The sequence below is a fragment of the Dipodomys ordii genome, unplaced genomic scaffold, assembly GCF_000151885.1.
Source record: "Dipodomys ordii isolate 6190 unplaced genomic scaffold, Dord_2.0 Scaffold45, whole genome shotgun sequence".
NCBI lineage: Eukaryota > Metazoa > Chordata > Mammalia > Rodentia > Heteromyidae > Dipodomys > Dipodomys ordii.
In genome coordinates, this window is record NW_012267261.1 from 11630989 (window position 1) to 11653258 (window position 22270).

The window sequence follows — 22270 nt, forward strand, 5'->3', positions numbered from 1 at the left end:
AAACTTAATCCGAGGGCATCAGACACCCTCGCCCATAAAGACTTACAGTAAGTACACTGTGTTTTGTTAAATAAGGTCAGCACAAATGACAAAGCAATTGGGATCAAATAACAATAGCCAATCTAGGGTGTGCAGTGTAGGGGGGGGGGAAGACATTCTTTTTACAGTCCCTAACTTTTCCCAATCTTCTGTCAATGTGAAATTATGTCCAAATAAAAACTAAAAAACAAAACAATGAACAAACAAAATGATCACAGCATCATTACATCTAATAAGAGACTTCTAGTAAGAAACTTCTTGTTTTATTTACTTCGTTCCTTTTTTTTTTTTTGCAATGCTGAGGATCAAACCCAGAGTCTTACACGTGACAAATAAATGCTCTACCACTGAGCTATGATCCTCAGCTTTATTTTTTAATTAAGATTTTTGTTTTCTTTGTGGAAAGAAATGAATAAAAAACAAAACCCAGGAAAATATTAAAAAGAAATTAAGACATGCATAGTTATAATGTACACACAGTCACTACTAAATGTTATTAAATAGATACTAACATGTATGATAACAACACACATACATATGTATATGATTTAAAAGTCAAAGAGCTTATACCAGAACGTGCCAGTCCCCACACTCCTCTCCTCTCCTGTCTGCTGTGTCTCACCTGCCATCAGCTTCTTTCTTGTGGCAAAAGCAGAACACCAATTGCATCTCTGCGTTCCCCCGGAATCTTTCTGATATACCACAGCTGTTAAGATGAAAGGAAATCATATTCTATTTGGTTTTTCTCAGGAAGGTTTGTTTTCCATTTTTTGTTTGATCTTTAAAATACTAGTTTAAGGTGGTGGATGATTGATTGACTCTTTTACCTCAGACTGTGAACTTTCTAGCAAGTCGACTAGGAGAGAGGCAGGAAAGCAAAGGCTACATTTCCGTACTTGCTGAATGGCTAGAATTCTTTTTTTTTTTTTTTGGGTCCGGTCGTGGGGCCTGAACTCTGGGCCTGGGCGCTGTCCCTCAGCTCTTCAGCTCAAGGCTAGTGCTCTACCACTTGAGCCACAGCGCCACTTCCGGCTTTTTTCTTTTTGCTTATGTGGTGCTGAGGAATCGAACCCAGGGCCTCGAGCATGCAAGGCAAGTGCTCTACCACTGAGCCACCTTCCCAGCCCGAAGCTAGAATTCTGCACGTGGCTGATGGGATTTCCTCAGAAGTTGCTCAGTAGAAGGCAGGTGAGCAGGTAGTAAGTTATGGCCTGAACCACCCTGTGGAAGGATTAGGTATGGATTGTTCCTGATTCTACAGCATCCAACTTTGAATCACCCAACAGTTTAGAAGTAACCTAATTTCCCCAAATTCCTTTCTGCTTAAGCTAATTAGAGTGGATTTTGTCTCTGCTAAAGAAAGCTGATAGAAGAAAGCATTCAATTCCATAGTACTTCCCGATTATTCAAAAGCAAACTCTAAACTTTGGTCACCTATAGTTTTTGTGATTATCCATATTCTCAAAGGTGTTAGTGTTATATGCCTTACTTTATTTTGGCATTAATACAGCCATAATTGATCATCTTACTAAGGAACGTTCTATCTACTTCACATTGAAAAAGATAAAGTTTTCCATCTAAGGCGGTAGAGCTTCCCAGTTATGCTGCTTGGAATCCACTCCTGGTTCTACACGTTCCACCTGTTTATGAGTAAATAAAACAGATTTAAAGTTTTGTAAAAGTATTGGCCTAATTAGAGCCCTAGAAAAAATTTGCCTCATATTGTAATTCTTATCTAAGATGATATAATTGTCTGTTTAAACATTGGCTGTGTGTTTATTTTAGATTCCTCCCTTTATTTTATTTTATTTTTTTTCTTGGTTGTGGGCTTGAACTCTGTCCCTCAGCTCTTCAGCTCAAGGCGAGTGCTCTACCACTTCAGCCATAGTGCCACTTCTGGTTTTCTAGTGGTTTATTGGAGATAAGAGTCTTACCGACTTTCCTGCCTGGGTTGGCTTTGAATTGTGATCCTCAGATCTCAGCCTCCTGAGTAGCTAGGATTATAGGCGTGAGCCACCAGCGCCTGGCTCTTTATTTTATTCTTAAAAATAAATGTTCTGGTGGGCTGGGATGTAGCTCAGTGGCAAAGCGCTTGCCTAGCAAGTGCAACGTCCTGGGTTCGATCCCCAGTACCAAAAATAAAAGACAAAAAAAAAAAATAAATGTTCTTGTATACAACATGTTATAGAACACGTCAACAGTAAGTGGTTACGATGGTGAAGCAAATGAACACATCCATCATGCCATCTAGTTGATTTTGTGCTACTGTAACAGAATATCTGAGACTAGGTAATTAATAAAGAACAGAAATTTATTTCTTACAGTCCAGGAGGCTGAGAAGTCCAAAGTTGAAAGGTCCATATCCAGGGAAGACCTTGCTTTATCATCCTATAGTGACAAGTAGAAGGGAGATAAGAGAGCACATGCATGTGTGTCTATGCACATCTGGCAGGGGGTGGGGAGGGAGACAAAAGAGAGAGAGGGAAGGGGCGGGATGCACCCTTGCCAGATAAGGGTGCTATCCATTCACGAACTGGTGCAAGGCTTTTGAAGATCATAGGGACATCAAGGCTGATGTTCTATGTCACCTCTAAAGACAGTAGGTTGCTGTCAATCTTGTATAGCCAAAGTTTGGGAATTCCCAGAACGTAAGTTTTACACTTCTTATTCAGATGTTGAGAAGTGAATTTTGGTCAGGACATTCATTTGGGAGAAGGAGCAAACTAGTTTTAAAGAAGGAAGCTTCTAGTCTGTGGTCAAGTGGATTCACTAAGTTGGGCCTTTGGTGGGGTGACCTGACGGTGGTAGGGAGCACATGGCAGGACACACCGCTTACTTCATGGCCAGAAAGCAAAAGAGACAGAGAGGAAGTAGCCAAGGTCCCACAATCCCCTTTGACCTCCCCAATGACTTGAGGCTCTCCCACTAGGCCCAGCCTCTGAAAGATTCCTGACCTCACATTAGTGCTGCCCTGGGGTCCCAGACTTTGATGCATGGAATTTTGAGGGACACCCAGAATCCAAACTACAGCATCATCAAAGGAAAAAAATTACTATATTAGCCATGGTATTAACTAATATTTATTGAGTGCTTCTTAGATGTTAGGCACTGAACTAAAGTACTTTACATACATTATCTCATTTAATCCACAGAAGAGCTCTGAGAGAAAAGGATCACAATTATCCCCACTTTAGAGACAAAGAAGCTGAGGCGTACAGAGGTGCTAGATGTCTATAATCAGTCACCTAGCTTGCAAGTGACCAAGTCAGGACTTGAACCCTGGTCCCTCTGGTCCAGCATTGAAGTATAAGATGACCACTTAACACATTGAGTTCCAATGCTGGAGAGAACTCTGTTATGCCATTTATGGGGTAGAGCTCACTGAAACCATGTTTTTTTTTCTTCCTCCCAGCAATTGTTAGTGGAACAGAGAGTGGGAGCTTATTCTCCATAGTCAGGTATAGATTTGGCTTTAGAAAGCCATTGGGACAAAGATGGCAGGAACTTCCCGAACTGATACTCCAAGAGGGTCAGGCATGGCTCTGCTCATGGGGAAAGGAAAATGGAGCTCAATAATACTGTCTTGTAGAAAGCAGACTGTGACTGTTTTTTAGTTTAGCTCATCCATGGACCATTACAACAGAAGCAGTTCGCTTAAGGATAAAAGTACATATAGCAATATTAATTACAGATACAACTCATTCGGTTTATTATGCAACAATTGGAGGTGATGCTCTGTGAACCTGACATCTACACAGGGCATAACTATCACAGAAAACCAGACATTTTGCAAGAGAAAGGATGCACACACTTCCTAGATGTACATGATAGCAGCAAATAAGTAGGAGACTAAATAGCTTACAGTTTTCATAAATACAAAGGACACATCCCCCTGATGTTTTTGAACAACTAAGTTCTTTCTCTTGTCAAAGTGTTGGGTCAACCTGGTGACATTGTGTCATGTAGACTCAACTCTAGCAGTGGTAAATCTGCTGTCGCATCAGTCCATATGTTTTGGAGTGGGGGGCCATGATTCCGATTATGGCTGGCCATGATTTTCAGTATACATCACTATTTATATACACGCATTGTTAAAGGAGGAGCAGATAGGAAGCTTGAAGCCTTGGCTTCATCTCTGAGCTGTAGGCGAGAGCAGAGGAAAGGACTGGAAGGTGGATGGCAGCAGACTGGATGCAGCCCTCTAACAAATGACCACAGAAGCGCATGGCTTTTAATCTCCAAGGGAGCCTTGGGCATTTCTCTGTGGTGTAAAGCGATGCAGCTGAATTTGTGTCTGGGTGTGCTTGCTCTCTCTACTGTCTCAGAGGAAAGGCATCCTCAGGCAATCTCTTATCTCTGCGATTCCCCAGACACCCGGGCAGCCTTCGCTCCTGTTATGAATGCAGGATGTTTTCTGTGACCGTGCTGCCTCCACCGCTGATGACAAAGCTCCTGGATTTGGACATGACAAGTGCTGGGGACATCTCTTCAGGATCCTCCATCTCTGGCTGGCAGTCCCCTCCTGCAAACCCTCCCCCCTTGCCAGGTTCCTGGATGGTCAGTTCTGAGTCTGTGTCCTCACAAGGCAGTGGGAGCAGAGCTTGGTGTCTGGTCAGGGCCTCATGACTTTTCTGAGCTTCCAGAGAGTTCTGAGGTGTGGAATTCCTGTGAGCCATGGCGTTCTTCTGAGGCTCGTCGAAGCTCAGAGAGAAGGTGACCGTGCCACTGCCGAAGATGACCTTCTGTGTGCATCTGGGCGGCTGTTGCTGCAGGGGCTGAGGCTGGAGGGCTAGGGGTTGCTGCTGCTGCTGCTGCTGCTGCTTGTGCTGGGTTAGGGCCAGCGGCGGCGGCTGCTGCTTCTGCCTCTCAGGCTGCGGGAAGGGGTCTTCGCTGTTGCTCTTGCTGCTGATGGAGGAGGAGGGGATGGAGCCCGTGGAGCCCCCGAGGCTGCTGGAGCGCTTGCGGGAGACATTGCTGCGGCGCAGCGTGGCCCTGGCGGCCACCTTGAAGGCGTGCGCGGCGGTGCTGCAGCGCACCTCCTCGATGGTGTTGCGGGAAGGCTTGAAGAGGATGATGTAGACTTTGTTGAAGAAGATGCAGGCCAGCAGGCCAAAGCTGGCTGCCAGGATGGCGATCACCTCCACGGCAGAGACAAACTTGCCATAGGTGCTGGCGTAGGCGGGGATGAAGGAGATCCAGACGATGAAGAAGATGAGCATGCTGAAAGTGATGAACTTGGCTTCGTTGAAATTCTCCGGCAGCTTCCGGGACTTGAAGGCAAAGAAGAAGCAGATGGCGGCCAGCAGGCAGGTGTAGCCGATCAGGGAGCCCAGTGCCATGAGCGAGCCCTCGTGGCAGGTGATGAAGATGATCTCGTCTTCCAGCTCGTGGTTGCGGTAGCTGGAGGGGGGCGCGGTGTACAGCCAGATCACGCAGATGACAATCTGCATGAAGGTGCACAGGAACACCAGCAGGAATTGCAGGTTGAGGCCCCACCACTTGCGGTGGAAACTGGTGGGGATCTTGGCCTCGAACACCAGGAGCACGCGGTTGGTTTTCACCAGGATACAAGAGATGCACAGCACAAAGCTGATGCCAAAAGCTGGTTGGCGCAGGCGGCACGTCCAGTCCTGGGGTTCCCCGATGAAGAACAGGGAGCTGGAGAAGCAGCAGAGCAGGGAGAAGAGCAGGAGGTAGGAGAGCTCACGGTTGGTGGCCTTGACGATGGGAGTGTTTCGGAATTTGATGAAGACACCCAGCACAAAAGCTGTCAGGAAAATGCCTAGCACGGCGAAGAGGGTGAGCGCGATGCCAAAGGGCTCCGTCCAGGAGAGAAACTCGATCTCCTTGGCAATGCAGGAAGTGTGGTTCTCGTTGGACCAGAAGTCATCCGGGCACTTGTCACAGGCACTGGCATCTGTAAAATGTCCCAGTGGGAAGTGAGTTAGTGTGCAGAAGAGAGCAACATCTTGTGTGTGCGTGTGTACCTGGAGATGAGGGCATAGGGGATTATGGAAGGTAGCCATTGTTGTCTTTAGGGATGGAATGGCTGTGATCTTCACATTGTAAAAATATATGCCTTCACTGAAAAGGAAAAGTGATTGATGGGAAAGTAAAGTAGGCTCTGCCTTGGGGGTTGGTACCGGGAGGAGGGAAGGCCAAGGAGGATGGATAAGGTTGGTGTAGTTTATTTGCATATATGAAAGTAGAATAATGAAACTATGTTGATATCGTTTTCGGAAGGGGGAGGAGGATAAGGGAGAGTACTAGAAGGGAAGAGATTGATTGGAATATATTGTATGTTTTGTATAGAAATACCATAATGAACCCCCTCCCCTAAACAACTAATATATGCCAATAAAATGTGAACTTTTGGCTAGTATGGTGGTACATGCCTATAATCCTAGCATTCAGAAGACTGAGGTAGGAAGATCATGAGTTTGCCAGCAGCATGGATTACATAGTGAGATCCTGCCTCAAAAAAAAAAAAAAACCCAGAACTGAAATAAAATAATACCTTAAAAAGTACCTTTCATGGCTCTACTGGTTTTTGTTTTCTTTGCACAATCGTGGGGCACCTCTTTCCTTTAGTGTTACTTGCTGATGGTGTGTAGCAGAGACTTCCTTGTACTCTGTGTCTAGCATGGTCCACCAGCACCATCGAAGCTCTGCCTGACTTACATTTGTTATTTTTACAAATCCAATTTGTGGTGTATCTCTGAGGTTTGTAATTGGATATGTGCAGGTAGTAAAATGGTTAGTATAGTAAGATTTTACCATCTCATACACAGCCTGATTTCAAAATTTTTTAAAAATTTTACTATAAAGGTGATGTATAAAGGGGCTACAGTCACACAGGTCAGGTAAAGAGTACATTTCCTTTTGAACAATGCCACTCTTTCCCTTGTACTCATCTGATTTTATTGGATATTTGAGTGGACTTTGCAGACCTGGGAGAGCTGACCTCCTTTTTAGTGCCCCCTGCATATGACCAGTATTTCCTTCACTCGTACCACACATGTATCCATGGCTTTCCAATGGAAGAGGCTGCAGATTCACCAAATCTCTGCCACATGGCAGGCAGTGTGCAAATTGGGACCAGGAAAGAGGCAGGGTTTTTTGCATTTGGAGATTTGGGTGGGATTCTGGCCATTAACTCACTTTCCTCATTTGTAAGATGGATGTGAAAATGAACTCATTATTGTAGTCATGATAAAAGAATAATTACAGTTTATAAAGTGTTTTCAGTGCTAGCCAAAGTTTTATTTAAAAAAATACGTATCTAGAGCTTACCATGTGCTTTATCAATACTAAGTTTTGCTTAAGTCTCAAAGCTAAGACAAGCTTAAATGTTATCCTCACTTCAAAAGACTTTGAGTAGCTGAGTATGGTGACTCATGCCTGTAGTCTTAGCTACTCCATAATCAGAGACTGGAAGAATTACAGTTCAAGGCCAGCCTAGTCCAGACTAACAAAGGCAGACGAGTGAGACCCTATTCAAAAATAACAAAACCACAAAGGACTGAAAGCATGGCTCAAGTGGTAGAATACCTGCTTGGCAACTATGAAGTCCCAAGTTCAAATCTCAGTACCAACAGAAAAAAAGAAAGAACTTGAGACACAGAAAAAAAAAAAACATATGAGATAAAAAACAGTTCCAGGAAATGCAGGTAATCTGTCATGGCCTGTTAACTCAGAGCTAGAACAGATGGTACCCTGTCTACTTAGTGTCACTGACCTCTGAGAAAAGGGAACCAGTATTGGAGAGAAAGATATTGCCAAGGAAGCTCATAAGCAATGAACACTTCAAAAAGACCTCTGCTGTTCTCATCTATTCTTTACCATGGGCCTGACCACCATCTCAGCCCAGTTGTTCCTTGAGCTTCCTTAACCCCAACCGTTCCACCTGGCTTGAGCCCTACACAGGGTTTAGGCCTGGCCATTCCTTTACCTGTCTCATCGCTGTACTCCCCATCAGGACATTCCACACACTCAAAACAGCAGGTGGGCTCCCCCTCAATGATCCCTTTCCTGGTCCCTGCCAGGCAGTCTCTGCTGCAGTTGGAGAAGGGCACCTGAAGGTAGAGAGGAAGAAAGTGAGTGGCCAGGGTCAGGGGTCAGTCCCATAGCTATTTTGACCCATGCAAGGGGAAGAACTTGGAAATAATCCGTGTAGGTGACATAGGATCATTTGAAGTAGCAGGAGAACTATGGAATGGTTCTCATTCTTGTGAAGCCCACATAATTAACTCTCATACCAGAACCAGCCAAAAAATATCAAGAAAGGGTCTATAGCTGTTTCCAGTGAGAGCATTTTTGGTCAAGGAAGCTCATTTGAATTCCAAGTCTGAAATGCAGAGGTCTCTTAATTTTTGCTTGTTATAACAAAACAATGTGGTACTTACCAGCCCACAAGTTTAGAGGAAGGGGGCTGGGAAGGTGGCTCAGTGGTAGAGTGCTTGCCTTGCATGCATGAGGCCCTGGATTCTATTCCTCAGCACCACATAAATAATAATAAGATTATATTTAAAAAAGAGTTTAGAGGAAGAAGTACTGGGGTCAGAGCTGAACCCTTGGTGTCTGGAGTTAGCTCTTATATTAACATACACTTGGCCTTGGAAGTCCCTTTTTTATGGCTAAGCCAAAGTGTCATCAAGTGCTGCATTTGTAAGTAAATGGACAATATTGATTAAGATGCCATGCTAGAGGACATCTGGAATACCATGGTTAAAGCTTGTGCACACTAAAAGGAAAAAGTGAATGACAAGGAAAGTAAAACAGTGAAATAAGTAAGGGAGGGCTCACAGAGATGGTGAATGAGGATGAATAGGGTCAAATATTGTATCTGCATGTATGAAAACATAACGATGAAAATGGTTGAAATCGTGTTAAGAATAGGGGAGGCGAGTAAGGGAGAGTGTTGGAGGGAGTGAGTTTGATTGGGATACGTTGTATTCATGTATGAAATATCACAATAAACAGCACATTTACGCTAAGACAGATGTAATGCTAGAGGGTTCATTGCACTAGCTTCCCATGCATAAGACCTTGAGTTTGAATCCCACTACTGCCAAAAAAGAAAAACACATGTAATACTATATAAACCCTGCATTTATAAGCAGGATGAATGTGTGTGTGTGTGTGTGTGTGTGTGTGTGTGTGTGTGTGTGTGTATGTGTGTATCAAAGGATGATATTACTTTTCTCAATTGCAACTTTGTGAGGTTATGTAGGGAAATCATCAATATATAATTCATGGTTAAATGTAGATGGTATTTTTGTGGTCATTTCTTAAAAAAAATCAGAAAAGCATGAGTGGATTAGACCCTAAGATTTGTTGAGGGCAAAACTCCAAATGCTTGCTTTGAAGTAAGGTTTCTATGGAAAATTTTCATTTAACTTATAACTCTATCAAGTACTAAGGAACATAAATGACTGTATGTATGACTCTTTGTCATTCATTGACCAATGTTTAAGCCCATGAAGCACAATGCCTGATAGAGGATATTAGGGCTATAAAGAACAGTACAGGAAGTGACTTCCATGAGCAAGGAGAGATGAGACATGCATCCATTATGCATACAATGAATTATGTTCATCATGGGAGTGAAAGATAAGCTAGATGATACAACAAGGGTGAACAGGTGATTATATAGCTTAACAATTTTTGTCTCAGTCAGTGGAAATGTGTGACAATTTAGACAAGGGTATAATTAGTGGACATAGGAATATAAACTTTGGAATCCAATATCCCCATTTAGTAAAGGTCCTGTATTTGTAGTTGAGAATCTACCTCTGGAGTAGAAACTAACAAAGGTTTACACAGGATTTACTGTTACAGGAGACCTTCCCATAATCTATCCTATATATTGGCAAACAATGAGACCAGAGCCACTCGTCAACCCAAAAAGCATTTGCAAATAGGATGAAGTAGAATCCTAGGACATTTTACAAAAAGTGGTGCAAGATGCTTAGAAAAACAGTGAATGAAAGATAAATACAAAGAGCAAAGTGGGGAGTCTCAGCTTGGCTTCCTGGAAGAGTTAGAAAGATGTTTGGTCTGGAGTCTGTGCTCCTGAGGAGCTGGAGTTCAGCATCTTGCTGCATCCTAAGCCAAAGCATGGTCATCATTTCAGTGTATCTCCACTGAGCGCTGGACTTCTGGTAATTAAACAGATTTCTATGAGGCCTCTGACCAGAGTCACAGGCTTTCTCCTCTGTTTTTCAGGTTTCCCATTATAGATAAATAAATGGTCTGTTTGGTATATAGGTCAGCTCTGACTATTTGGGCAACTTATCAATGGTGATAATACCATTGACATGGTGATAACACCAGAACACCCAGCTCTGTTTTGGACTCAGATGTTTCCATGGCTATTACTGGTGACTGGGGCAAGTGGAACATCTCTGTTATGTATGATTGTCTTATGCATCCTGGACATCTTGCATCCCAGGTTCCCAAGTGCAGAAGGCCACTAGTATTTCTTGGTCATTGTGGTATTCACTTCTATTGTCTAACTTATCTCCCCTGATCAAAGTAGGTAGGTAGGATGTAACTCTCTGTTCAGGGCCACTGACTGTTGATGTGTGCTTGAATATTTTTCTTCTTGAGTTGGATTTTAGTCAGAGAAATTTCCTGATTGGTCAGGGAGTCATGTTTATAAAAAGTAAAATCATTTCAATATAATAAGACAGCTCGGGGCTCAGGTTCAGAGGCTCCTCCTCTGTATACCAAATACTCATGAGTTCACCAGAGCCCTGGACAAGAAGAGTTAGTGAGTTAAGGAAAGGGCTCATTATCCCAGAAGTTCATGAAGGGGAGGAGGGAGGCCAAGTTCCTTCCCCAGGTCAGCATTGCTCCCTGTGCATGGGAACCACATCTGGTGTTCTGAGAGACAACACCTACCTCCCTGGAGAATCCACTCCACAGGATCTTCTCCTCATTGATGAAGAGTCTCTCTCCCTTCTTGGCATAGACATTGTAATACCCAACTTCCTTAAACACAATGGAGCCATCCTCTGGGGAGAGGTGCCAATTGATGATGGAATAGTTCCCCATCAGGTCACCACACTCATCAAAAGTCACCTGTTCCCCCATGTTATTGGTAAAGTTTAGGTGACGTAGGTGCTTCAGGACCTAAAGAGGAAGAGAGATGAATGAACATGAGCCACAGGACTGTCATAGATGGCTATGTAGATTGTGCACTGTACAAGGACAGTAAGCTATCTTGTTCCTATGAAGGACCATGACTTGAGGAAGAAGCTCCCATTTCTTCTTTTGCTGGCCATGGGGCTTGAACAGTGCCCAGGCACTGTCTTTGAGCTTTTTTACTCAAGGCTAACACTATCATTTTGAGCCACAGCTCCACTTCTGATTTACTGGTGGTTAATTGGAGATAAGAGTCTCATGGACTTTCTTACCTGGGATGGCTTTGAACCACAATCCTCAGATCTCAGCCTCCTGAATAGCTAGGATTACAGGCTTTAACCACAGGGGCGCACCTTAGAAGCTCCTACTTCTAATATTCATGATAGTACTTGCAAAGGTCTGCAGCAGCCTTGGTAAGGCCATAAGCTTTACTCACTACTCAAAATGAGATATGTTTCCCCTGGCTACCAGCAAATCCACAGCCTCTGCAGGTGCATCGTGACCTTGGCATTCTTGCCTGGCATCTTCTCAGATGGGCGTGGATGGAGAAGAGGTAGTCTGATTAAATGTTTTTACTATCTGTTCCTTCTATCCCTATGATCTTGCATCTGTGTGCCTTGCTGCTGAAAATCAGGGTGGGGCAAAATGAACAGAGAAATGAAGCTGTGGGTGGCATCCTGGTCATCATTGTTGACAGAGTCATGGCATATCCTTCAATTTATATAAAGCTTTATGGGTCACAGAACTTTTGACCAAAAAGTAATTGTAACAATATTAATTACTATTATTAATACTAATTGCCAATACATACTAGTCACTTAAAAACATTAAGTAATAGTCATTGTGCAAACTTTGAGGAATAATTCTGAGTACTTTATATTCATTATTTCATCTAATCTTTAGCCGTCATGGCTAAAGATGACAGGTAAAAGCCACCACACCCAGCTTTTTCCGTTGAGATGGAATCTGGGGGACTTTCCTGCCTGAGCTGGCCTAGAGCTGTGACACTTCTAATCTCACCCCCATGAAACCAGGATGACCAATGTGTGCCCCAATGCTCAGCTATGGGTTGCCAAAGGGTATCATGAACTTTTCTGCATAGTGTGTCCTTGAACGGAAATCCTTCTGTTCTCAGCCTTCCAAGTAGCTAGGATTAGAGGCATAAGTCACTGGAACACAGCAGAGGCTGGAGTTTACATATGGCCGTTTCTGTTGTACTATACTGCCTCTAACAGAAATTGCTGGGAGCGTCCACAGCAAAGACCACTTAGAGATCAGTAATAACTTCCGATTAAATACATTTCTTTAAAAAATGCACTCATCACTATTAGTTGTCCAATTCATTCCAAAGACAGCATTACTGAGATTGCAAAATCAGACACATAGTATAAGAAAATAGCTCAATATTCCTAAACATAGATGCAAAATTTCTAAATCAAATGCTAGCAAATCAAGTCCAGCCATATAAACAATAATAATGGGAGACTCAAGACTAATGCTTAGGGTCTAGGTAGACATGGTGTGCATGCCTATAATCCAAGCTGCTAAGAAGGTGGACTTACGTGGATCATAGTTTGAGGCCAACAGATACTGGCCAAACAGATACTGAGTACTAACAAGGTGACATACCTTTAATTTAGGCAAAACCACTCTACTCAGCACTAGATCTGCTCCAAGATATTTTCTACTCTGAACCACAAGACTGAGTCATGGCTTTAAACAAAGTTAATCTTGTCGATATTTTGCACAAGTAGGTTGTTCAGATATTTGAAAAGATGCATTATTTTTTATTTTTTTTTTTTACAATCTTTAAGTAGTTGTACAAAGGAGCTGCCATTTAACATAGTGGCCTCATTTTAGAAGCTGCCTTTTAAAACATTTTTCATTCTTAAATTGCAATGTTTCTGAGCCACATCCCTGGCCCTTTTGGCTTTTGGTTTGCTTTTCAGATAGGGTCTCACACTTTTGCCAGGGCTGGTTTTGGATGACCTTTCTAATTCGGTCTCCTGTAATTTTAGGATATATATATATATATATATATATATATATATATATATATATGTAATATATACTTATATATGGATGTGTATATATAAATATATATGTATATACAGATGTAACATTATATATACATATATGTATACAATATATAATATATATACTGCCTTTAAAAAATAATTATTATCCTTCCTGCCTGACTAGGCCGAATTCTGCGTTATTATTTGCTGAACTATCTAAGTCAGGGACTTACCTGCCAAGCCTCAACCTTCTTGATGTCTGCACAGGAGCCATTGGTGAAGAGCCCTCTTCCGGGTAAGCAGGTGTATATGTCTTGCAGGGCATGCGCAATGGAGTAGACGGCCAAGTACACGTTGTAGGATATCCGTAAGTGCGTGTAATCTATGTAAGGGGTTTCCACGCTGCTGATGTTCTCGTCCCCGGTACAGAGAGGTCGGAAAGCAGTGGAGCTGTTGCTTACCCTGCCGCCACTTTCTTCATGACCTCGCAGAAGGCTGTCCACAGGCACAGGTCCTTTAACACCTTCTTGGAGGTGGCAGTTAAATGTTTCTTCCCAAAACTCCTTGGCAAAACCGTTGTGCACAGATTTCCTGGGGTGCACTTTCTGCAGGAATTCCCGGAACCCTGGGATCTGCCCAGCCTTCAGGCCAAATCCGATGGTGCCTCCAACCACGTGAAAGTACTGGGGCATGGCGATCAAGGAGGAGCTGGCCCAGGCCTCACTGGCCAGCCAGATCCTGCCGGTGATGTTGCGCCTGACGATCTCCCTGATGAGGGGTTCCAGGTCTGGGCCACTGGAGAAAACAACAATGACCTTCGCTGTGGAGTTCTGGATCACCTCCACCACGTGCCGGATCTCTTCCTCATCCGAGTACTGGGAGATGAGTTCACTGAAGTCGATACAGATGTCCCTCTCTTCGGCTTCCTCCCGGAACTTCTCAATCCCTGGCCGACCGTAGTCATCATCAGCGGCGATTGTGCCCACCCAGTTCCAGCGGAAATACTCGACGATGTCTGCCATAGCAGTGGCCTGGTGTTCGTCATTGGGGATGGTGCGGAGGAAGGATTTGAACTGGTTCTTGTTGCTGAGGAGTCTGCTGGAGGAGGCGTAGCTGACCTGGGAAAGAACCAAGGACTTAGCGTGAGTGAGCGAGGCCCACTGTAGCTCAAGGCTGTGCTGGAGGAGGGTTTTGGAGCGTACCTTAGTCTCATTTATCAAATGTGCTGGCAGGATGGACACTAGGAATCCCCAACAGGTGCTTGAGTCCAACATGTGCACCCTAGTATCTGTTAGTTTTAGAAAGCTTTCTAATTCCCATCATGCTACCTTCAAAGTGGGTCCGGCCATAACACCAGTCTGACATTAGTGGAAGGCCCTTATCTCAAGGAGAGTCTGTGTGCACCAGGTTTCTTCTAAACATCCCTGCGTTGTGTCATTGGTTACAATAGACTCCCATACATATCTCCTGCCTCCTGGGCCAAGGTTCTGATTTGAATACTATAGCTTTCTCTTACTCTGATGAACATTTTATATATAACCCACCTTTGGGAGAATCAGGCCCTCTAAGGGTCTCTCTCTCTCTGTCTCTCTCTGTCTCTCTCTTTCTCTCTCTCTCTCTCACACACACACAGAGGAGATGCTGTGTAGAGGAGTCCGAGGGGTTCACTTTTGGCTTTTTTGGTGGCTAATTGGATGTAAGAGTCTCATGGACATTTTTTGCCTGGGCAAAGATCCTTAGATCTCAGCCTCCTGAGTAGCTAGGATTATAGATGAGAGCCACTTGTGTCTGGCGTTTTATTTGGGTTTTTGAGACAGGATGTCCTTATATAACCCAAACTGGTTTTGAACTCCTGCCTTAGCCTCTTCAAGATCCTCCTTCCTCAGCCTCCCTAATGTTGGGATTACATATATGCACTAATATACAAGGTCAATAATTAATTTTCTATTAATAAAACTTTTCTATTTTGGAATGTTTTTAAGTAAAATTTTACTTTTCTTCATTTTTTGAATCAATGAATAGTTTCAACATTAACCCATATTAGTCTATGAAAGAATGATATCAACTTTGTATTTTTGACAGCAGTTTGATCTTAGAAGCTGTACTATAAAATTGATCATTTAAAAAATTACATCATGATAAACCTTGATGTGTCACAGAAATTCAGGAGGTGATCAGATTAAGGGCTGTTTAGATTTTCTAGGTTGTTGAGAACTCTGTTTTCAAACCAAAGTAATCAACTTCTGAATTGGGATTTCACAAATGTGAAACCTACCATTTTTTTCAACTTATTACTGCTTGCTTCTTTATTTTCTTCTGAAAAATGGACCAAAAATTACCTTAAAGGGATAAAAATCCTTTATGGATATTTTTTAAGAGAAGATATTCATAATATTTGATTAGGTTTCAAACAATACTTCATGTTCTCTCTCCACAAAAACTTAAAAACCTAGATAACTGTATCCCTGTTTCAGCATTTTGTTATTTCCCTTCCCCTCCCCAAATTAGAAAAATGTATATACAAGATTCAGGGTACCGGAATCAAATGGGGGGGGTGTGTGAGGGAAGGGATGGCTGGGGAAAAACAAAGGAGGGGGTAACAATGCTCAAGAGGAAATGGCTCATTACCTTATTGATGTAACTGTAACCTCTCTGTACAGTATCTTTACAATAAAAATATAATAATAACCTAGATAACTTTTCTTATAAAAGGGGAGAATTTCATTGAATGATTCATAAAAGGCTTCCAAACTACAATTTGTCCTCATTGGCCTGCTTGTTCTATCCACTAGGTGGCGTGACTGGCACAAGAAATACTGTACCACGGGGCGGTGTCAAACTGTGCTGTGCCCTATAGTCAGCTGTGCAGATATGAGGGCCGCTGTTTCCAAGCTGCATCACCCCAGCTTCATCTCTGATCTCTGGGGGAGAAGGAGTGGGACTCAGGCAGCAGGATTTGTAAAGCTCCTTGAGAGCCTCCAACTTTCAGTTCTGGCAGAACAACTGCCATAGACAAACTTATGCTGGGTTGGCTGATAAGCATGACAGTTTTCTTAGCATTTTCACAATTCAAACTTAATTTCTCCTTATCGACCATTTGCACCATGCAAAATTAAGCCTGTCCCATTTATGTTCTTTTTTTCTTAATGGTATTCCATCTTATGTTGGTTGGCCAAGGAGTAACAACGCTGCGTATTTAAAATAACACTGTATAATACACCAACTTTAAATGGGCCTAACATGTTTACTAATATGGACTTTGGCACAAAAGTTATTTTGGAGAAACCCTCCTTCAATAAGGGAAATGCCTTTCTTTCCCTAAGGTAAGGATTTAATAAGTGATGACTCCATCTGTGTGACATGTGTGTAAATGGGTTATGGAGACCACCAAACACACAGAGCCCTTCCAACAGAGAAATGTGAATTCATCAAAGATATATTTAGTAGCAACATTTAAACATTAATTTTTTTTTCCAGTCCTGGGGCTTGAACTCAGGGTCTGGGTGCTGTCCCTGAGTTGCTGCTGCTGCTGCTTCCTCCTCCTCCTCCTCCTCCTCCTTCTTGTTCTCCTTCTTCTTATTTTGCTCAAGGCTAGTACTCTACCACTTGAGCCACAGAGCCACTACTGGCTTTTTTGTTTTTTTGGTGCTGAGGAATGGAACCCAGGGCTTCATGAATGCGAGGCAAGTGATCTACCACTAGGCCATTTTCCCAGCCCCTAAACATTACATTTGACCTGATCAATAACTTAATTTAAGATTTGGTATGAAGGATGTACTATGATGGAGCTGATTTTCTTCTCCGTGGACACTTAGGTTATTTCCAGTTTTTTTCCCAATTATGAAATGATGTTACCGTTCTATGAATAGTTAACTGAGGATAGGCTTCAAGAGGGGAAATTAGGTTATAAAATGACATTCAGAAGTGGTGCTGTGGCTCAAGTGGTAGAGCACTAACCTTGAGCTGAAGAGCTGAGGAACATCACCCAGGCCCAGAGTTCAAGACCCATGACCACCAAAAGCAAAACAAAAAACCAAAAAAATGACATTTAGAGTTTGCTGTCATTTTATGAGTTTATCCTTATCATTAGCCCTAATAAATATTTAAATAGTTACTAAGCCACTTGTTTCAGTGAATTGTTAGTATTTGAAACTGCAACTATCTTCTCACGAAGGCAAAGCTCCTGCAATGTGGAGATGGCTTACTCATATACTGTATAAATATTTGTCAAATAAAATATATTCTCCATTTCTGAAATTGCAAGGTAATGATTAAGTACCTATTTTGAGAGAAACAAAGTGTTGTTTCCTTCTGAACTAAATTTCAATTCCTCAGTACATAAGTAGAAACTTGGGGGAAAAGACATTTTTAGTTTGAAACATAGAATTTATATTGTGTGGTCTCATTCCTTTAAAAAAAAGCAGAAGAAAGGCCATTTACTAAATGAATGGATGGAGAAATACCCGAATAATGAAAAAAATCTGAGTTATATATATATATGTAAGGTACATTTAAAAGAATTTTGGAGATTTATGAAGATCTAGTTGACATACTTAGGGCCTCATAAACCCCAACAATTATCTAATAATCATTACTTAATGCTCCAACTAGATGACAGTTTTGTTCTTATTATTACTATTAAATTTTTACTAGTACTGGGGCTTGAACTCAAGCCCTTGAGTTGTTTCCACTTACCCATTGTGTTAGCCTTTTTTGTGTTAGTTTTAGAGAACTAGAGTCCTTCAGACATTTCTGATCAGATCTTAGCTGCCTAAGTAGCTAAGATTATAGGCATGAGCCATTGGCACTTGGGTACAAACATTTTTTGTGTGCCAATGTAAAATCAGAGGTAGGAAACAATAAACTGCATGAACACTGCAGGTATGGCCCTCCTCCAAGCCTGCTTCCCTGCTTCCTGCCCTCAGTGCCCATCTAAGAAAGCACCAGTACCTGGGGAATGTAGAAGAGCCCCAGCAGGTTGGCCACAGCTGTAGAGACGCCTGAACCTGTGGCTCCCACCACAGCAATCGTTGAAGGGATGTGCTCCGAGCAGTTGCAGAACTCATCCAGATTCAAAGAATCGATTTTGTTCTGAGCAACAAAACTCAAAGTGGCCTCCAAGGCCTTAGAAACGGTGTTGCAAGTATCAAATATCCTGTATCCCAGTGTCATATTGGGAAGAAGAGCTGGGCTGCTGTTTATCTCCTCTATGGCAAATATCATAGCTTGTAACCAGCGAAATCCACGGAAATTATACCTGGAAGAAAGAAGTACAAGAAAATGGGTTTGCAACCACAAATGTAGACTATGACTTTCCTAGAGGTCAATGGGGGAAAAGAATGGGAATGATCTCATTTTTATAAACAAGCAAGCGTTTGAGGATGTACATAGTGATTATTTATCAGTGTTAAGATTTATTTGATTTATTTGTCTTTTTATTTTTAAAAATGAACATGCATGCCTGGGACCTGTGTTTCATGCCTCATGCCTGCAATCCTGGCAACTCGGGATCAAAATTTGAAATCAGCTCAGGCAGGAAAGTCTGTGAGACTCTTATCTTCAATTCATCAGCAAAAAGCCAGGAGTGGAGCTATGGCTCAAGTGATAGAGCATTAGCCTTGAGGAAAAAAAAAAACAACTCAGGATAGCTAGTGTCCAGGCTCGGAGTTCAAGCCCAAGGTTCACACACACACACACACACACACACACACGCTGCATAACTCTTCTAAGAAGAACATCATTTTGAATAGAAATCGGGCAAATTACCAAGAAAGAGAGTCCATGCCAGGTTTTACTCTCCCAGCACTTGGCTCAGCATGAGGGCTGAAGAAATATGCTGACACAATGAATCAAAGTCCAAAGGGGGAAAATCATGTGGTAGCAGGTTCTCCCTTTACATGGTGGGTGGGGAATGACTTGAACTCAATGACAGGAGGTGAGAAATTTCATCTGTTATACTGCATTGTATCCTTCAGGTTTAATTTTTGTGGTACTAGGGATTGAACTGAGGGCCTCACGCTTGCTGGTAGGTGCTCTACCACCTGAGAATCACACTACCACTCCCTTCTGTATTAGTTATTTTTGGAAGTAGGGTATTTATTTCTAGACTGGCTTGGTTGTAACCCTCCTACTTGGTTTTCCCCTTGTCACTGAGGATGATAAGCATGTGTCACTGAGCCTAGGTATTAGTTGAGATGGAGTCTTACAAACATATATCTGGGCTGGCCTGGAAACATATTCCCCCAAATTCCCCTTCCCAAGTAGCTAGGATTACAGAATCCAGCCTAGTTCTGGTTTAACTTTGTATGTGTGTGTGTATGCATGCCAATTGTAGGGCTTGAACTCAGGGCCTGGCCACTGTTCCTGAGCTTCCTTGGAGCTGTCCCTTGAACCACAGCTCCACTTCTGGATTTTTGGGTAGTTTAGTTCACTAAACTCTTATCTCCAGATAAGAGTCTCACAGACTTTCCTGCCCAGGCTGGCTTCAAACCTTGATCCTTAGATCTCAGCCACCTGAGTAGGAAGATTACAGGTGTGAACCACCTGTGCTTGGCTTTGGTTTAACTTTTTAATGTGCCACTTTGTTTCCTTCATTTATAATGTTTATAACTATTTTGCTTAAAACCTACAAAAACATTTCTGTATTTATACCTCTGGTAAACTTCCGTCTTCTTGGTTGGCCTTAGGTCTGTGTATGTGTGCCTCTTAGTGGACAGCATGGTGACCATTTTTTTACTTGGGTCACATGACAGATATGATCAGTATCTGTGAGATTTGGCATTTATTTTACATTCATAGCAATGTGTAAATGGTCAGTGTACTAGCTCTCATTACAGCATGAATAAAAGAAATCCAATTTTGTTGTAGTAATCTTGGTTTCCATTCCCATTTTCTAGCTATCACAGAGTCGTAAGAAAAGTGCCTTCTAGAAGTGACAAGACTGAGAGTGCTACTCCAAGATGCTGGGCCAAAACGAGGAGTGCAGTCACAATCTCTGCTGTCTTGATCAGGGGAGATAATAACCTCATTTATTCTGTAGGGGTCAGATCCTACTACAAACAATTGCCTATTGCTGAGTGTCACATTTGAGTACTGCTTTTTTTTAATGGAAATACTGGAGTTTGAGTCTTGTGCTTGTAAGATGCTCTACCACTAAGCCCACTTTCACTTAGCATACTGTATTTTAAAGGGCTCAGAATAAATTAAGGAACATTGCGTGGAAAACAGCTGAGGTGATGCAGGAGCTGGACATCACATTACAGAGCAATTGATGAGAAAACTGAGAATGTTGAGTTTCTGGAGAAGGAAAGATTTAGTAGGACATCTGGGCTCCCTTCAAATGGTGACAGAGAAAGTACACAAGAGATTAGCAGTAGTCTGTGCTGCCCCAAAGAGTTTTTTTTTTTTTTTTTGGGTCCGGTCATGGGGCCTGAACTCTGGGCCTGGGCGCTGTCCCTCAGCTCTTCAGCTCAAAGCTAGCGCTCTACCACTTGAGCCACAGCGCCACTTCCGGCTTTTTTCTTTTTGCTTATGTGGTGCTAAGGAATCGAACCCAGGGCCTTGAGCATGCAAAGTAAGTGCTCTACCACTGAGCCACCTTCCCAGCCCTGCCCCAAAGAGTTTTAAATGGGAACAGTTACAAAGAGCTATTGCCTACGTAGCATGCAGAAGTGTCTGAGTCTTGTTGACTACAGAGAGGTTTCCTGCACCTCTAAATTCCTTTACTAAAGAAAAGCAAGAGGTCGGCAGCTGGTACCCAGGGATTCCTGACCACTGAAGCATTTTAAGGTTGGGGGAGTTTACTACTAGAGTCTGCAGGAATTACAGGTACTTAATCTTCCATTAAGCTACCCTGCTACGGAGTGCTGGGAGCACCAAAGGCCTGGCCTTGGAGAGGTCATAGCATCTCTACTCAATACCCTTGACATTTTATATTTTGGGAAAAAAAAAATTCTCTAGAGGAGGGACCAATAAGCTTCAGCATGATACCTAACCACCATTTTTGTAAAGAGAGAAACTTGCGTTTTTAATTATTTGGGTTTGCTGCAGTTTTCCTCAAAGATATGTCCCCTTCTCTTACCTGATACACTCTACGGATTCTGGTCTTGATTTTAGGTCTTGATCTTTAGCTGCTACTCCAAAGTGTATAGGAAAAAGGCCTCCAAGGATAATGTCCCCTTTCTTCTGGGCTCGCTGATCAGGCCCATAGGCAGAGGAGAGCCAGGCCAGTGCCCAGAGGATCAAACAGTTGCTGTATAACACCATGGCTCTGCCGTCTCTCCAAGGAGAGAGACAAGGGTGTGGGTGATTTAGAGGCCCCAAGAATTTTACCCCTTCAGTGCAGTTCATACACTGTGATGGAGAAACATGTCTACAAAGTGATTAGTGACAGAACGGAAGCTGTGGTATTTGTGTCTCCATTCCTGCCTTCTCCACTGTGCACGTGTAAGGTGGCAGTCCTTGAGGCCCCAGAAGCCACATCATGTAGAGACTGTTGGTGATGTTTTCTACAAGAGGGAGAAAACAATGGATTCAGTTAAATATTCATCTTGTTTTTGGAGGAGGTGGCCTATTTAGACAGGATTAAGGGTAGCACATTGAGGAGGTGTGGCTTATATTCTCCTTCCCTTCTTCCCTCTTTCTCTTCCTCCCTTCCTTCCTTCCTTCTATGCTTCCTTCCTTCTTTTCTTATATCTTTCTTTTCATTTTATTGGTCAAGAGGCTTGAACTCAGGGCCTGAGTATTGTCCCTGAGCTTTTTCACTCTAGCATTCTACCACTTGGAGCCACTGTACCACTTCCAGATCAGCTTTGAACTGCAATCCTCAGATCTCAGCCTCCTGAGTTGCTAGTATTACAGCTGTGAGCCACCAGAGCCTTGCCCTGCTTATTTTCATAACAGTGTATTGTGAGACACCGAAACATCCAACTCTCCATATTGTAGAAGGATTGTGTTCAGTTATGTGAGGTCACAATGTAAAGGGGCTGTTGATCAGTACCGCCTGCACTGATGTTACTGCTGTATTGCTGTCTACTCATGCTTCTGCATGAAATTCTGCATAAAGC

The 22270-nt window shown here is 42.7% G+C and overlaps 1 protein-coding gene across 2 annotated transcripts in view; it reads right to left on the minus strand.

Annotated features, from left to right (window-relative positions):
* Nucleotides 1–3134: 3134 nt before the first annotated feature.
* Casr (calcium-sensing receptor) overlaps nucleotides 3135–22270 on the minus strand; it is a 70449-nt gene continuing 51313 nt past the window's right edge. The window contains exons 1-7 of one of the 2 annotated variants that reach the window (XM_013019373.1): nucleotides 21286–21470; nucleotides 18156–18462; nucleotides 13439–14323; nucleotides 10945–11175; nucleotides 10223–10246; nucleotides 7991–8120; nucleotides 3135–5956 (exon numbers count right to left, since the gene is read on the minus strand). In XM_013019373.1, coding sequence (XP_012874827.1) covers nucleotides 4434–5956; nucleotides 7991–8120; nucleotides 10223–10246; nucleotides 10945–11175; nucleotides 13439–14323; nucleotides 18156–18462; nucleotides 21286–21470 — 3285 coding nt within the window. In that variant the 3' untranslated portion in view covers nucleotides 3135–4433. Of the gene's footprint in view, nucleotides 5957–7990; nucleotides 8121–10222; nucleotides 10247–10944; nucleotides 11176–13438; nucleotides 14324–18155; nucleotides 18463–21285; nucleotides 21713–22270 lie in introns of those variants that run through there. The other variant, XM_013019372.1, reaches the window with a different exon arrangement.